Source organism: Acanthaster planci, linkage group LG06, assembly GCF_054643075.1.
Source record: "Acanthaster planci isolate LZ-2023a linkage group LG06, COTS_SCS, whole genome shotgun sequence".
Taxonomy (NCBI): domain Eukaryota; kingdom Metazoa; phylum Echinodermata; class Asteroidea; order Valvatida; family Acanthasteridae; genus Acanthaster; species Acanthaster planci.
This window is the reverse complement of record NC_141782.1, coordinates 10,688,182-10,707,068: the sequence shown is the minus strand read 5'-3', so window position 1 is coordinate 10,707,068 and position 18,887 is coordinate 10,688,182. Positions and strand designations below refer to the sequence as shown.

The following is an 18,887-nucleotide window of genomic DNA, read 5'->3' as shown; positions in this document are numbered from 1 at the left end:
ACAAACAGAGTTCCTGCTGTATTTCATTTCTACTGACAACTGATCAGTGAAAAGACATGGCATTTTTTTTTTGGGGGGGGAGTTGTTTCAGAATTTGCAACAGGTTTATGTACTGATAGCCATCACTGGTTACCTGCCATTTTTGGTCGGTATAAGGTATTCGGGGACATGTATACTAGTTGCAGCTGTAAAATTTGAATAGTACTTCAAGCAAAATACATATAGATGCATATTTGCATATATTCATAAATACACCTACATTCAGGACGCAGAGTTACATTGTACATGTAGTTTATTAATTTGATGCATATCAGGCTATTAATGTTCGGTGCAATATACAGGATCAGTTCTGCATGCTGTGAAAAAGATCTCCTTTAGTTATACAATCAAATTACAGCTATTCTCCTGGGCCCACGCTGGGATAATTGATCAACTGCTCAGCTCTCACCAGCTTCTGTTGTTAACGTGTAGTACATGTATGCGTGTATTGCTATCTCATCAAGAACAGCAAAGCAAAGACGGAAAGGTTCATTTTTGAACTCAAGAATCCAAAACGAGTACGGTATCTCATGTTACAACGCAGGTCTCGGTAATTTCTGATGAGGTTGCAGAGCTTGGCACGTGGGAGGCTGACAAAAAGAACACAAGGACATATAACGCCTTGTTCTAAAAGGTGAAGTAAAAATTTGCATTCTGGGCACACCTTCCTCCTCCATTTTAGAAGAGAAGTCTCTAAAAATGGAATCTACCCAGTACATTCAGTAATGAAGGAAGCTGGTTTAATTAAGATCAAGGCATTGGAACAGTTGTGTCTGTTTGTATTGCAGTTGTGGTTCATGCGTTTATACAGTAGTTTATCTGTTACTGTGCTTTTAACGAGGACCAAAGTAAATCACGCGAATACTGTACATGTACTGTACATGCATCTTCTGATTCTGTAGGGACAACATGCAAAGTCAGATCTTGCTCTCTTGGAATCTATAATTATGTATGTATTCTGGCAATGTGGAAGAAATGTTGCTCAGCTAAATATAGCTCCACATGAGTTAGCTTTCAATGGCTTCCTGTTGGCAACTCTCTATTTGACAAAAACAGGTTTTGATTTGAGTGGTTCAGTTTCACTCTCATGTACTCTCACAAACATGTGCACAGCAGTTGTACACTCTGCTTATGAATTGCCTGGGAAAGCATGTTTCCTCTCCTATTTCAAAAATGTATTTTTCTGCTTTTATTGAATAAGAGCAAAAACCCAAAATACATGTAAACCAGGAGGACTGAAAGAAAGCAAACACCCCCATAAAAAATTGCTAACCTACCGGTACATGCATACATGTGTACAGTACTAGCACATGTAAAAATCAAGGCAGATCTAGGACCAAATTTTGGGGGGCCCAAATTGCTTTGGGAGGAGCCAAACATTTGGGAATTTTTTTAGATCACCTTTTTTGACCATTCTTGGGGTTGCTTTTTACACGCTCATGGAAGGGAAATGAAATAGACCCGAAACTCTCTCACTTGTCATAAAAAAATGAGGGGAAAACATTGGCCCTCACTGGCTGGAATTGAATTTAGACCAAAAAAGAAAACCCCTGATAAACCAGCAACATGCTGAAATTGATCATGTTGCCATGGTTACACGTGTACCTTCAAAATCTGCAAGTGAAAACTGATTAGAACATTGTGAGGAATGTGCCGTGCCCAAAGCAATGGTCGCTGAATTAATTTACAAGGACGTCAAGCAAACTGTTAAATTATGCAACTCGCCACTTACATTTTACATGGTGTTTTGCACCACAATGATGAAGTTCATATACCACAAGGTTTCCCCTTTCAGTTAAGGCTTATTTGTTCCCCGTGAGCTTTATAGCTGAATTTCCACAATGCAGAGATGGTAGACTTTATAATGCCAAATGTTACATTTATTCAGGGATCGAACAAAAGTGCAATCTGTGCATATTTATGTTTAACATGAACTCCTATAGGTACATGTACTGTATGCTGCCAATGAATGATACGTGTACATAGATGGTACAGTACACCAAAGGTAACCAATTGTAAAACTGCAGATAATGTACTGGTACGAACCTACCATTACAGCATGGATAGACGTACTATTAGAGGACTTTCCTGTGGCTCCTCCCCCCCCACAACCTTTTACCATTCGATCTTACGGTACCAGGGGTCAATTTCATTGAGCTGCTTAAGCACAAAGTTTGCTTAAAAGCACAAAAAAAAACCTTGCTTAAAAAACAAAGGTTACCAGCTCAAAATCTATGTGATTGTCATACTAACCAAAAGACAGGTGGGTACCATTCCAAACCAATATATGTGTACATCACATGGATTTTGGCTGGTAACCTGATTTGTCAAGCAAGGATTTTTCACGCTTAAGCAAGTTTTGTGCTTATAAGCAGCTCTACGAAATTGGCCCCTGCAACTGACATGTACATTACCTGGCAGCTGAGGACATGGTGGTATCAGTGACACTCTGCATCTACATTACACACACCAGTATTATCTTCCCTACACTGTATTTATTCTTTTGTTCTATATCCCACTAAATGAAAACACCGGTAACCACATGTACATGTACAGTATGTACAGAAGTGCCATTTCCTTCGTCTAAACATACAAACTGTACATGTAGGTACAGTATTTGGAATACATGTGGACGACTTTGAGATGTTTTGTCTGATTTTACAACAAGTCAACTAACTTCAGAACACGTACATGGTACCCGTATCACACCTCATCACTGTGAAATTTGATTCCGATTGAATTGCGCGTACATCACATATACAATGTACATGGCACATTAGACAGTACCGTACTTTAATACTGGTGTGTCCATATGTGCAGTGTATCCGTGCACTCTTTAATGTAAAGCACTCAAAAAAGAAAAGAAAAATAATCAAATACATGGATGTACACATGTACCGTACCGTACCGTATATACAGTGTAGTCCCTTATTTGTGTAAACAATTTGTAATCTAATTCCAACTGCTATAAAAAAACACACTCAGACTTCTGGCTTTACAATTCTATCCAAACGTGTGAATGACGGCATTCATCTTCCAGCTGAAATGATAATCTCTCTTCCTGAATGCAATCACAATCCCCTCCCCTTATTTCATATACATGTACATGCAGTGTATTATTACGGAGCCCCTAATGGGACATGTACCTGTACGTAAAAGGGACAATTTGTACTACATGTACATGTACCGGTATGCCTGAAGCAGACTTAGGACTTTGATAATGACTGATCACATTAATTAACGAGTGTGACTTTGCTTACAGTGTCAGAGTTCCGTACATACCGGTACATGTACATGTAAATCTAAACACATTAGATGAAAGGCAAAGCAATGATCTGCACCAATACGGTAGATGTGGGTAGGCCTTGCCCAAGTTACGGGAGGTGATTTCTTTTGTGACGGAAGTCCAGACCAGGGATACAAAAATGTATCACAGCATTTTTGGTCCCCATAACACAAACACATGTCATCCCTACAGCCTGGTAACAAGTACGAATATGCATACATGTATATGCGTTTACATACACACACGTACATGTACATGTATATATTATGTATTACCCCCAAAATTGATCTACTGTAGGAACCGGTACACAAAGGGTGAAATTACTGTCAGGCAATTCGACTTGTCTTTTGGAAACAAAAGCGACTGACAGCAACCTTCACAAAACACAGACTAATGGCTGGTGTCTGGGCATCAATTCTGACTAATTTCACCTCCATAATACACATGCATATAATGTACATGTATCTGTACCTACATGTACATTAGCACATTGGGTACGAGTACATGTAGATGCTCCCTAAACCTGGTCATAACTTTCAACTATTTTCCCCTCTTGGAGATGACACAAGATGTGGTTGCTGACATAATGAATGTGATGACTCCATAAAGGCCTGTTACTTAATTTAACCCTAACCCCCTAGGGTATATGTAAAATCACACAGAAATTGGAGGATTTGGGACTGTTAGGGATAGCTATCATACAATTGGGGAGAAGATAAATACAGTAGAATACACTCAGCATGAACCAAAATGTGCTGAGATAAAGCAACCTCGGGCTAATTTCATAGAGCAAAAAACCCTTGCTTAATAAACAAAGGTTACCAGCTCAAACTCTCTGTGATTGTCAGGCCAAAAGACACGTAAATACCATTCTAAAACAATATACATGTACATCACAAGAAGTTTTGGTTAGTAACTTGAATTGTCAAGCAAGGTTTTTCACGCTTAAACAAATTTTTCGCTTAAGCAGCAAAATGAAGTTGGCCCCAGTATTACTGCTAAAATTGTCTCCAAAATAATGGGGGGAAAGGAAGTTATACATTGTAGATCTGTTGAAGCCCTCGCCGAATGAACTTGACTCGGTGTTAATAACGACTTCCCTGCCAAATGACTGTCCCGGACATGTGTTGAATGTACAAACAATGTACCAGTATGTGCCTACTTCGAGCTTGACACGACTGCAGCGCTTTGACTGATGATGATGCATTCTGGCCACGAGCTGAGTGGGTGTTGGTGGGGGGGGGGAGATGGCAGGAGAGACCCTGGATGATAATTTATGCTAATCACTTTGACATTAAAAACGATCAGGAATTGGCTCAAGCTCAAAGTCCCAGTGGAGCTTATTTGCAATATGCTTCTGGGCAGAGAGGCTGCTGGAAATATCCTTTTTTTATATTTAAAAACAAAGGGGAAATCGTCGATGAGGACTGGACGCAATGCTGTGTCCCTGCTAAAAAGAAAGCAAAGATGATCTACAGGATGTATGCATGTACATGTACCGGTAAATGCATGGAAATCTGAAACATACTGGATTTTAGATGTCGATGGTCCTGTGTAGTGCAATGTGAAATTGATTTTTGCTGGAGAAAAAAAAATTCAAATGATAAACTCCGGCATCATTTTACAGGATGTCTGAAAATCAATCCACCTAAATTAAATGTATGTAACTTGTAAGGTGATGTAGATTAATTTCCTTGTGCAACCTATACAGCCAGCGGCACTGCCTTCAATTTTGATACATCTTCAATTTTATCTCTGTCATTTACCTCCACATGTACGATACACGTATGTTATTGACCACCACCCCTAAATGCGCCGTTCCTGTTTTCTGGGAATGCTCCCAGAATTAGTCTTCTCGTAGAAGTACCGGTACATGTACCGAGCGTAATGAACAACTGTGAAAATATATATTGCTTCTCGCATATCACCAGGATGTAGTTGATGTAACTCGAATCACAGTGTCCTTCCAATACCTCTTGGTGATTGAATTTTTGGGGGGAGGTGGGCACTGGCTTCCATGCAAATCTACTGAATTATTGAAATGTTCGCACAAGCTTACAGTAAAGACAGAAATAATGGACAAGAAATCTAGCTGCGGCATTTTAATCACTCTGACTATTGGTGACATGTACATGTATGCTGTCATTCACAAGCTACATGTACCAGAACATGTCTTGTTGTGACAAGAATGTAAGCTTTCCTCACAAGGACCAATTCTGCTATTGAATAAAAAAACCTCTGCACTCAAGATCAGATTCTTTGCGTCGTATGATTATCCGCAGTAAACCATGAGAGAAAGAAGACAAGATTCATCAGGCTGTCGGCCATAATTTCTGACTTCCACGACCGGATATAGTGTAAAGGGGAAAGGGTGGAAAATTTAGCAGGGGAACATGACTGAACCCCAGGGGTCTCCCTCACCTGTGAAAGGATGTCCGAGACAATTTCCAGTGGCACTTGATGAACGGCCTGGTCTTGAACACAGGTTGTCAGTGTCATGTCTACCATCGCCTGCCAAAGAAAGAAAGAAAGACAAATGCATGTGTGTACACTGTCCACTTTCTACCTCTTTCGCTCACAGAGCCAAGAAAATACAATTATTAATCATTAGTTAGGACCACAGGAGATCCGTCAGCGATGTTGTACATGTGCATGCAAATGTGAAGGGACTATAGGCCCTACTCATGTATTAGCAAGAATGAGCAGGTACATGTGCACACAGGTCCATGCACAGTGTCCTTGTTTGGAAACGCACATGTACATGTACAATATTTCCGGTCTTACAATTTACATACATGTACCAGTGAAGCTTGTCTGAGGGGATGGTATTACTGATGGTGACACAAAGTTAAGCTTTTTGCAGGAGGGGGGGGCAAGTGACACCACCCTGTCAGTCAAAGAGGCACTCAATGTACACGTACGAGCATGGCATAAACTGCAGTAATAGCCTCCGATTCTGATCGCTAGATTTTATGGACTATGAGAGTGCACGATGAAATATTTCTCCGAGACAACTAGATTTTTTTTTCATTCTGTGCATCTGGTAAAATTCAAATTTCAAAACAATTTGAGGCAAGCAGCTGATCATGTTACACTGAGATAGATTCAATGTCTTGATGTCCTGATGATTAACTTATGCACGCAACCTCCAGATAGATAACATTTTTTCTTTTCAAATAATTTTTGCCAGTGAAGAAACTGGAGTCAATTCCGAGTGGAATCACACAATTCAGGATAGAATCAGCATCAATTCCAAAAATGCTGTGATCGCCCAATCCTACTGACTATATACAGATGCACACACAATGCCTACAGTGTCTGATTCCGTCACTCGATATGACCAGCATCACCACGCCTGGACATTTTGAGAAACACAAGCAGTGATCCACGCTTGCAGATCTCAGGGTCAAAACACTACAGTGGAAGAGTAGGAAGTTGTAGGCCTACATGTAGACACATGTACATGTACCGGTAGCTCTAAATCAAGATTTGAGCAGCACCCAACAGTCTGGCTGAGACGGCCACGATGGGGGGGGGGAAGAGGGGATAGAAAGCTGCTGCAGTCAATTTCCCACTGCTGGAGGCCCAAGGAAAGTATTAAACCTGAACAGCTGTCAGGGAGAGGAAGCTGAGACGTATTTGTTTCAGAAGAGGAGGAGGAAAGACCAGGCCAATCGCTTGCAGGGAGTGAGAGCTTCCCAAGGGGTTTACTGTACGTGAGATTACACTCGGAGCTGTGTTCCAGTATGGTTGAGGTGCAGGCACATGTTACTGTAAAAACTCCAGTAGATGACCTCATCAGAAGTGGCCGTGATGCTACATATACCAGTATAAACCTCGATGATTTGGAACCGTATTTATTATACATGTACATGTGTTCCTTTCTACTTTGAGGTACCACTGCATTGCAGGTGTCAATATATGGGCATGTACATCATGTAGGCCCACCTTCAATGAGATTTGCACTGTACTGTGAACTGGTATTAGAGTTTGGTCCATACAACTTTAAAAACAGTGTGGATGATGTTTAAATGTGCAAACATGTATGTACATGTACAATCAAAGATGGACACTTTACGGACGTCATTGTAATTCTTGCATCTGTTTCTTTAAATATGTCTCAGTCTTTACCGTTTATGCGCAACACTGGTGAACCTTTAAAGCTGAACGTTCACACATATGCATGCTATACGCCATCACGATCCAGATGGATCAGCACTATAGAAATCCTGTATATTACAGATTAATACAATATTATAAACATACATGTACATACATGTAAACATGTAGATCCTTGAGTCAACATTTATTGCGTCGGTTGCTTAGCGTCCTCCTGCGTTGTGCACCGCGGTACACTGTACATGTACAGGTGTTAATTTGTTTTAACAGTAAACGTGCCCATACATGTACACGTGGTTTGCATCAGTTTACGTGCACCTGTTTTTCTATAGCCAATATTCTGTAGCCGAGGATCGGTATGCCATCCGGCATTTTGGTTCTGGGAGAGTACATGTACTACATGCAGATCAGTTTACCCTTTTGGGTTTTTTTTTTTAGATTGAACACCTTCGTCCCGCGCTGTTTGCTGCTCGCATTCCTGCGAAGCAGTCCATCTCTCCACATTAGCGTCATGTTTACTCTACCGGGGCCCACCAGGCAACCTACATGGACACATACAGGTACACATGCATGGGGATGCAGGACTGGTGCTCGTACCGTACATTTCCTGCTTGCATGTCAATTGCAAGCAAACTGTGCGACCCAAACTTTGTGATTTTCTAAACAAGGCCAGTCTTGACACTTTTGGCCGCAGCTACCGCTAATTCTGATAGTGTAAAAATCATCCAAGTTCCTGCAATTTAGTATGCTTCATGTAAGGTGTGTTCAGGTAACTCAGATTTCAAAGTTATGCAAACATTTTCTGACAGACAAAAATATTTGAATGTGCATCAGAGTCACACGGTACCTTCTATTCACATCATTTTTTCACTCATTGAAAGTCACCTCCAATGCCAATGGAGGTTCCGTCCTTCATTTCTAGAAAATCCAGGAGAGCTGTTAACCACTCTCCTAAAATCAGTCAGGAGAGCAAATTGCTCTCCTTAAAATAAACCTAATGTTTACATGTAAGTACAAAAATAGGGTATATTGAGTTCACTGTCCATTTTGATAACATCTGTTGTCATGGTTCATTTCAATCAGTTCTAGTTTGTTAGAAATATTATATTTGGTTTCTCTCAAACAGAAATGCTTATCACACTAGTGTTTTCTTTGAAAAAAGAAATTCTTTTTTAATAAAAAAATCCCTCTCAAAATGAAGTCTCACATCTGACAAGTCTTTTTATTTTCAGTATTACAACTTACAAGTGCAACAAATTATCTTTAATGGCAATAAATAGAACAGAATTCCTTACTGAAGCCTGATACCTCCACTGTTTTTGCAAAATGACTGGCGCAAGCTGGAAGAGATTCAATTTCACGTTCTGGTGCATCAATTCTCCAGTTAGCTGGATTCACCCAAAACAGAAAATGAGCATCATGCACGTGAGCGAATCCATATCCGTCGTGGTGATCATGAGAGTGTTGCACACAAATATTGTCCGACACGTTGAGAGAATCTCCTGCACGACGTCGCTTCATAGAGCCCCATAGTCGTAGTGTAGGCACGCTATCACCACTCAGCGTAACAGTTTCGTGTGGACCGAAATCTTAAGGCACACCGGTTGTGCACTGAGCGCCCTCATAAACTTGATAACGATTGGCTGTTGCGGATCAGAAACTTGCTTCTGGCCAATAAAACAGGAGTAAGATTACTGTCTCTCCAGCTGACTGGGGTCAGGTTACGTTTGTTGTGGGTATTTCAAACTCGGAAGAAAAAGCTTCGAAATGCAAGTTTTACAGGAACCACACAGTCATGGTTTTGAAGATTATTTCCACCGTTTGCTGTAATATTGTTCAAATATTGAAATGTCCTCTTCAATTTTTCAAGGAGCGCATTTTTTTACACTCCTCAGGCTTGATAAGGAGCGCGGTAGGAACGACTGCGCGATAGCGTTCCTCAAAAATGAAGGACTGGAGGTTGTGAGCTTAAAATGGAATCCCAGCTAAGGTACTGCTGTCCCAAGTGATTACTTTCATTTCTTTATACGCTGTACAAGAATTTCCCACCGATAGACATGTATGCAACAAATGAAAAAGCTACCAATATGAAGGCAGCTGACTCTCAATGCACCACAGAAAGATTCACACGCAGCTATATAATAAACAAAGGAATATGTAAATGCACAGGTACATATGTACATGTACATGTACCATACTTGTCTAAAGAACAGACTTGCAACCAAACAACAGCAAAGTCTTTTACAGATATTGGCTTTCATTCCCACAGAATGTAAGGGCAGCAACGTGTAAACGTACATGTACATGTATGTACATGCAGGCAGATGCCTTCGTTAGTTCACTCCGTCTTCTCCAACCCTTTCCTTCCAAAAACGCAGCAGAAACTTTAAGGAAAAGCCTGTCAAATAACACACTAACTTTGCCAATATCAGAGGGTTTATCCCAATAACCATTTCACTGAGAATCAGGGCAAGGCATTAGATATCATATTACCAATCTGAATGCTATTCATCAAAGAATGTCCCCAAGGCCCCTTGGTAGCGCTGGATTCTTGAATGTAATTTATGAGACACATACATTTACATCCAGGAGCACACTTCTGCACATATGCTTGAAATCTTTTTCCATCTGCCCCCCTTCCCCAGTGTATTTATAAATGGCGACACACTGACACATAATCCGGGTGCGTGTAGGCAGGAAAACAATTTTATTTTGTAGCATTTTATGTTTATCTGTATTGGTCTTTATAATGGAAGTATCTCTTTTTATTTCAGGGAACACTTTATCCCTTAATGGCATTCTGTTGAATTAATTTCAAAATTTACTAGTTTCATTAGTTTTAATTTATTAGCTAACCAGATAAAACCTCATTACTTGCAGCGGGTTTGCTACAATGATTTTTAAATTCCCATGAAAGACTGGCGATAAAAACTCTGAGGCTGGTATATGGGTAATTCCAGAAATCAAAGAGTCCGAAAGTGACATTTTTGCATCCCTATTACATCTGACCTTTGTTATTTGACATGGAAATATCACCGGAATTGATTTCAAACTATTACTATCTGTTTGGCAATCGCTCTTGGAAATTAGAAAATGTGTTCTGAACTTACAAAATGATATGTCAGGTGTGACCAGGACACACAAAAAATGGACCCCTAATTTCTGGAATCACCCATATACATATACCAGTACCTTTTATGGGTTACCATGAACACGTTTTTGTTTTTCTCGTTTGGTCTCAATCAGATTTCCAGATGATGTTATGAAACACGCCTGTTTGTAGGGTGAATCATCCGAATGTGAGGGGTAAAAGGGTGGGATGAGGATTGAGGGGCAGGAGATGAAGGATGGGCTTGAGAGTGGGGGGGAGGAAGCAGGGGCCAAGAGCCAGGTTGGGAATGGGGTAGGAGAGTAAGATCAGGTCCAGGGTTCTAGCTGCGGTGGGCGGCGCCGGGCGGCACCACCCGGTACTGCAAATTTCCGCCCGGCACTCAGGGTTGTAATTGGCTGTGCCACCCAGCACGGATTTTCCAAAAAACGAACTGAAATATTACTGAAAATCTAAATGTACCAATTTGATCGTATTTCAAGCATCAGAAAGCATTAAGAACTGCGCTCACTTTGCGTTGCAATCCAAAAATTTACCCGGCACTAAAATGGTCCTAGCTAGAACACTGATCAGGTCATCACTCCACAGTACCATACCTTGACTTCTTTCATGAAGACGTCTGGCCTTGTGGTATTGCACAGCAGTTTCTTATATCTGTGGATTGCGCGTTTCCATTGCAAGGAGTGAAGCCACTGGTCACGAACGTAGAGGTTGGTCGCCTGGTGTGCATAGAAAAGAGGAAAAGAAGTGGGAAAAGCATATGCATACACACAAGTGCATGTACCGTACGATACATACATGTACATATATATTTCAGCACTAATCTCTCAACAGAAATACATGTACATGTAGCCAGCTGTGATGATGTCAAGACATTACTTTGGGTTGGTCATTTGCATATGTATTGTGGAATTTAGCTGCGCAGCAACTAAAGGAAATTGAGCTGGGACTTAACTTGCGCAGGTATTCTTACACTGGATAGTGGGCACGTGTAAAAACTGACACCGGTACATTACATGCACATGTACTGGTACCCTGTCAAAGATCACACAGTACAAAATTTACGGAAAATATATGTACCGTACTGTACATGTACATGTACATTGTATGTACTGAATTTGTTGGTTACAAACTATCGTGAAAGATGTGGGCTATAATATACTATGAACGCACACTAGCACAGTTACCCGTATACTGCAACATATAGCCCATTTTCGGTAATTTTGCTGCTTCGTGGCCCCTAGCATTCAGCAAACTTGCTTCCTGCAGTTACTAGGCAGTGATGAAATTTCAATAATTCTTTCAGTACCAAATAACACGTACACAAATTCTTTGGTGCATCAATGCATTCAGGACTTTTGAAAAAAAAAAAAATCAAACCCTCAAAAATGTTTAGCAGCCATCTGGAAACTTCATAACCATTTTTTTTTTAATTTAAAGAGTGACTGCATGCAACACTGCAAATTCAATTGAATCTTGACAATCCAATTGATGCCTGGATGCGGTAGACCTTGCCGTTCAAATCAATCCCATTCTACACCGTCAACATGTGATTTTAACACGGCCCAAGGGGAAGGGAATGTTGACGGTCAACAGCACATGTGGTTTTATGTTTGAAAACTCTATAGGTGCAGTTTGGAGGATCACTTAGGCACAAATCCTGGCTCGAGACACGATGTGCATGTACATGTATGTACTATCTGCACACTTACGTTTGTACGACTGTCTCCTCCCCCAAACCGTTAGAGATTGTGTCTTGATCGAGCATGTGATATGCAAATGATGCAAGGCAGGCAACCTTGGTATTAATTTCACCAGACAGTTTGGCTAGACGAGAGACCTGCATCCTGTCGTGGGGCCTCTTTTAAGGGAGTTGTTTGGCACAAAACACTGCACAGCAAATTCACGTACTTACGAGTATCTAAAAATCAGCTTAGAGAACATGACACACCGTAAACGTCATATTTTGCCCGGTGCCCTGCTATTGAGTAAGTCCACCAAAAGGTCCCCTTTTTGTCCAACACAAAATGCCACTGTTTCTTCAATTACACAATCGCCACAGAGATTGGTGGTGCAAAACTTCCTCTGGGTATTCTCTGTCCAGATGACCAAAAGTACGATAAAAAAATTCTGCAATCCATGAATGTCTTCAAGTGCAAAACGTCCATTCCATGTACCAGTACTAGTCCGTATGGGACATTAAGTGTGCCAAATCATGTCCTATTGCCAATGCTGAGGAAATCCCATTTGCCTTAGAGCCATTTTTCAACCTCATCACTCCAAGAAGGGGCCCCTGATGCCAAGTGGGCTCAGTGTCCAAGAGACATGCACATGTACATGTACGCCTTCAAAGTTTGACACTGCAGACCCCAAGGCTCAGATGTCTCCATCTTACCTGCAGTAGTATTGAGCCCGTGTGCAAGACGATACGCAAGCAAGCGCTCTGTCCGGCCTCCCAACGCGTCAGCGGATGGATGTCTGTTATGCTGCAGTACGGCAGCGGGTACTCCATAAAACCAGAGGGCTGGAGGGAAAGTGGGGTGCATACAGGAACAAAACAAGAAAGAGGTTAGTTCATTCCTCCAACTTGAAGACAGCATTGTCAGACAGTAACTTTGAGCATGGCAAACAACTTGATGTTTCCACTTTGAGCGGTACTGTTGACTTCTCAATATCTCTGCACTACAAGTAAACAGGCCAGATTTCACCAATTCACTTGCACAGGCTGCAAACATTTAAGGGCTAATGTAACGTACGTGTACATGTATAGTGCTTCAGGACCTACATTCACTCAGTTCACCCTTCATGTAACATTCATAATGTGATCCCTTAAAAGATTGTGCTCTGGTGTGACAAGAGGTTTACTAGTTGGACACATCCCAAACTTACACTTCTCACACATCTTTGGAAAGTACATGTACATGTAGCTGGGGCAACTGACTTTTATCTGAATGTGCACAAATGTACATGTAAACATCTATGAGCACATTGTAAAAGTGCATAATATGCAAGGCGAACATTAGCAGCAACATGCAAATCAGTTTTCTCCCTTTGCAAACCACCATTGAGAAGGTGCATCTGTAATGACTTTATTGCAATCATGATAGTCCAAAAAATATTTCCAGTTTCTAACACAAAGTTGTCTTTTTCTGAAAAAAAAATCAGAAGGAACAAACAACTTGAATATTCATGGCTAGCGTGCATGCACATTATGTACAATGTACATGTATGAAGACACCATGCCAGTATCAGTTGCGCAAGTTGTACATGTACATGTGTAAGGGAAAAGCCAACTACTGTCTATACCTACAGGTAAGCCGAAATATATACAACGTAACAAAACTATGGGAAAACCACATGTGTAGAAATACTTTTCAAAGAAACCGAAGAAAAACTATCGTGTGGCTTGCAATATGAGTTCATATGCCACATCATACTCTTGTACATGTATATTAATCATTACCATCATAACCCCTATATTGCAATAAGTGTAATATTTCTGTAGAAATACTTTTCAAAGAAACCGAAGAAAAACTATCGTGTGGCTTGCAATATGAGTTCATACAGTATGCCACACCATACTGGTACATGTACATCATGTACATGCACACATACAAATGTACATGTACATGTAAGTCTTGTACATGTACATGTATATTAATCATTACCATATTGCAATACATGTATACAAACATGTACATGTATGTACATGTACACACGTACATGTTATACGCCTACATGTATAACATAAAGTTTTTATAGTTGTACAAACACACTGTTTGACCTCAATTCTACTGGTATTTAGTCACTGGTATTTTGTGGCACAAACAATGCCCTGTGTAAGACTGTGTGCAAACCACGTTTATACCCATCTCCCTTGAATACACTGTATGTAAGTGCATGTATACATGTAGAAAATGCTTATTGCCACTAAAGGGTGGAGAATGCCCTGTCCAGTGGTAATTGAATGGACAGGTGCATGTCTCACAAGTGCTAAACCAATTATTCATGTTCATTTGTTTTTCGTGTGCTTTGAGCATGTACATGTGCATCTTTGCCTTTAGTAATGCTCATCTGCACATGGGTGTATTTTTAAAATGTATGTGGGTGCGTATGTGCATTTACATTGATTAGATGTACCGGTGCACCGAAAATTGGCATGCCAACTGCATAAAAACCACAGCCAATAAATTTCATTTACCGGTATATATTCATTCATTCATTACGGTTTATTTGAAAGAAAACATCAAACAAAAAGTCACATGATTAAAAGTGTTTGATTTACAAAAATTGAGTACAAAACAGCTTTAAAAGATCAATTAAATTACAATAAATACATTACATTAAAAACACTAATAAAAATACACCATTATCAAACAAGTAGGTTTAAAACATGCCGCAGAAGGGAATTAATTATGAGGGAATCTGGAATTTATCATTTAACAGTTTTGACATGTACAATTGTATATAATTGGACTCTGTTGGTATCTTTGTGTTCTGCAGTATGGTACATGAACATGTATATGCAGTATAGTATATTGTTGTACATGTACATGTACAACAATTTTTTATGTGGCATTTAACCATCTCTACGATCAATTAACACATAAACATGCAATGCGGAAGACGTCAACAACTGAACTGTACGGTGTTGTTAAAGAAAACACATTCATCATCATCACAATAGTCATGACAGAGTGCATCATAAAACAAATTTTATTTACCAAGTCCAGCTATTTATACAAATAACACATCCTGGCATCCATGTACGTAATTGCACATAGCAACTCTTTTTGTCAACTGTGGGAAAAAAAATATATATTTGTTGCTGTTTTGTGTTTCCCAAGAGTGTAATAATGCATTCCAGCACTGCTCATGGACGGAGGGAGACAGACACAAACTGCATTCATTTATTGATGCTTTTGATGCCTGTGTGCACAATCTATGTTACCATGGCAACTGGCTTCTTACCGGTACACGTACGCATACAAAAGGTGCTGCAGCTTTACTGATGATTACGGCACTTTGGCTCAATTAGTGAGCCTCAGAAATTTATACCGGTACATGGAGCTCCACAGATCATTCCTAGCTGCAATTTTGGCTCCAGTGACCACAGTCTACAGTTCACATATCATAATCTACAGTGACTATTCTTCTTCACTTGTTCAAAGTTGTTGCATCAAATTCCATTTGCAATTTCCACTTCAGCAACCTGTCCAGAAAACAGCTCTGTGACTATCCCAACCCAAGACATGCAAGAACGCTTGTATTGTACAGTGTGCATGTACCCGTACTGTACACGTGTACAAGTACAAGGATGTGTGGAACTCAAGGGCTCAAATGAGCAAGATTATTTAGGTCATGGGATATGAATTCATACTTGAACCGGTAATGGTAGCTAAGGTACCGGTACATGTACCTCAGTGTACCAGTACACATACCGGTAAGTGTAGAGTCCCACCTCTGACGTACAGTATATGTACATTTACCATATGCATAGCCCATGATGTTTAGCAAGCTAAAGCTGAACCTGATCAGCATACGTGGAATTTACAGAAAATGTAGGGGCCCACACAAAATTCACGAAATTGTGTATAAGCACAGAATAGAAAACTCACTCTAATGAATACGGTACAGGTACATGTATAGTGCATGTACAAGTTACGGGTACAGTACATGTAATTTATGCATTGCAGATTTATGCATGTCCCTGACAATAAAACATCAAGTAACTTCAGCCTGGTTTATAATGGCTTGGAAGAGGCATCTACATGTACATGTACATGTACCAGCAACCTGAAAGACCGCCCTGCACAATTAATCATGGCCATACTGCATGGTTTAGCAGGACTAAATTAAGAATGTTATCAATTAGTGTCACGCTCTGGATAGGGAAAAAAAAACAAGTTTTGGTTAAATTAACAGCTTTGAAGGAACCTGCCTCACGTGTAGATCACATTACACAGATAATGAATATGTTTTAGGAGTGAGATGGTAGGGAGAACTTCACGAGTGGACAGACTCATTGTTTCATTCCACAAGGCAACAATATAAAACTCCATCTGTCACTTCATGAAATTATTCTTTGCACTGCAAAAAGGTGGACCATTCATCATTTGTGTTACACAGCACCTGAATAAATCACCTGTAAACTCTTTATGCAAGTCGCAATCAAATGTTCTCATGTTCCCCTCCGCCTCAGTTCACACTTAAATAGAGGATCCTATGATCTTACTTTTTTTGACTACCTGTTTAATTTCTTTCTGCTGTAAAAACATTTGTAACCGTTATCAGAAATGTCCACATCTGACAGATCTGACAAAATGTTAGTCATATTTTGCGCCTATCGATATCACCCAAATCTTCTGTATTTGTGTGCAGGGCCGTCAATGTGTCCACTGCACGAATGCACACTGTGCCACGCTCTTTCTGTGTTGGAAGAGCCGCAACCGTGCATACCACGCTCTGACGCTTGCACACAGTGAAATGGTATCATGCATGGGTGTTTTACCCATGGTCCTGCCCAGGATAAATATCAAATAATTTGTCATACTGGTATGACCTAGACATGTTCGTGTACAAGTCACAAAATCAGACGACAGGTGTTGTGTAAAAGGTACATGTGCATAGGCTACCCTTCTGCATATGTGCACATGTACATGTACCGCAGTACATGTACATGACCAAATATAAATATGAGCACAAGCAACAACAGCAGTAACATTTGCGTAACAGTGCAGTGGAAAAATAGTGCAATGTAAAAAGAAAATCACTACAGGTATGGCTTGCCAAATACATGTAGATATAAATGGTGCCCCTCCCCCAATGTGGGTATTGTGGGTTGCTTTCAGTGCCTAATTCATTTCTGTCACAGTGATGAGGAGCTGACATATCCTGTTACCAGATTTATTGCTGAGGCCTCAAAGAGACAAATTGGTAACTCTATCCTGGCTTCATTTTCTTCTGGAGGGACGCAGGTGCCAAACCCATCCCGGACATGTCACACATACATGTACATGTATACACATGCATGTTTTCCACAATGGCAAAATTGGATCCTTTGCATCCACTGAGGCCTCACCGATGACGTGCATAAAAGAATGCAATACATACATGTATAAATGTACAATAATGAACTACGGTACAATTGTACATGTACATGTATGTAGTGTAGTTATTATGGTACATGTACTTGTGCAATGTATGTACAGTACATGTATGATGTAGATGTATGCATGTACATGTAGCTCCAAGGCAAGAGAGAAATACGAGTATGCTCCATTCTTTCACATTTTCAATGATTTCCCTTTAACATTCCTTCTTTGTTGCAAACTGTGGACACCAGAGTCAGATGTGTATACATCACCGTGGATTCCACACACTCTTAATACTTTTCCTTGATGATACATGTACATGTAAACTAACACAAGCTCTCTTTGTCAGAAGGTGTGTCTCTGAGTTCACCCAACATTTCTCTTGAAATGGCCATGCGCATGAAAAAGAAAAATTCCACCACCTGCCTGTACATGTACATGTACAATGTAGGTACCGGGTAATCTACCTGCATGCAGTGATTGATTAATTAATGAGTAACATAATGCCTGCAGGCCCATTTGAAAACATGTTCACTGCAGTTTTTTGGGGTTGTGCATGCAATGTGTTCATATGCACCTGCAGCTGATCTGTTAAAAAAAGACCTGCTATACTGTGTATACAGTTACAGTAGCACTTTCTGCAAATTTAAATAAACAAAAACATTAAACAATATACCCCAAAAAAGTGGAACCTTATGGAAACAATTACAAGTGAAAATATGCTTGTTTGTAAGTTGTTTACTTTTTGCTTAGGATCCGTCAATTCCCTAATGGCATCCTGTTCCTTCATTCTATGCACAAGTGAGTGAACTTTAACCACTTCCCATGAAATCACTTTACGGGAAAGCAGGATGCTTAAGGATTATGCAGGAACGATCTGTCCTGTTGAATACACAGCATATACACATCGTAACTGCTACATGTATGTGTTTGAAATTTGGCAATTGAATACATGGATACTTGGCCAATAATATGAATTACCGGTACCTTCAAAAGGTGGTCAGATTTTTTCTACAGACTAAACCGGATTGTGATTTTGTACAACAAATTGGTTTCAGTGGGTGATCAGATTTGATTCTAAATAAGTTTTTTCCCCGGTACACGTACCACCATTTACATGTACAGCAAAGCATGCTCGTCTGTTCATAACACACAGTGACCCTCACACTGACCTACATATACCTGTATTAGGAAGCACTGCACACTCTAGTGTATATTTCAATGAACAACCTGGATACCG

The 18,887-nt window shown here is 40.2% G+C and overlaps 1 protein-coding gene across 1 annotated transcript in view; it reads right to left on the bottom strand.

Moving 5' to 3' along the window:
* Nucleotides 1-18,887, bottom strand: part of cmip (c-Maf inducing protein) — a 56,882-nt gene that overhangs the window by 34,408 nt on the left and 3,587 nt on the right. The window contains exons 2-4 of the mRNA XM_022250931.2: nucleotides 12,949-13,077; nucleotides 11,150-11,272; nucleotides 5,747-5,836 (exon numbers count right to left, since the gene is read on the bottom strand). Of these exons, the coding sequence (XP_022106623.1) occupies nucleotides 5,747-5,836; nucleotides 11,150-11,272; nucleotides 12,949-13,077 (342 nt within the window). The remainder of the gene's footprint in view (nucleotides 1-5,746; nucleotides 5,837-11,149; nucleotides 11,273-12,948; nucleotides 13,078-18,887) is intronic.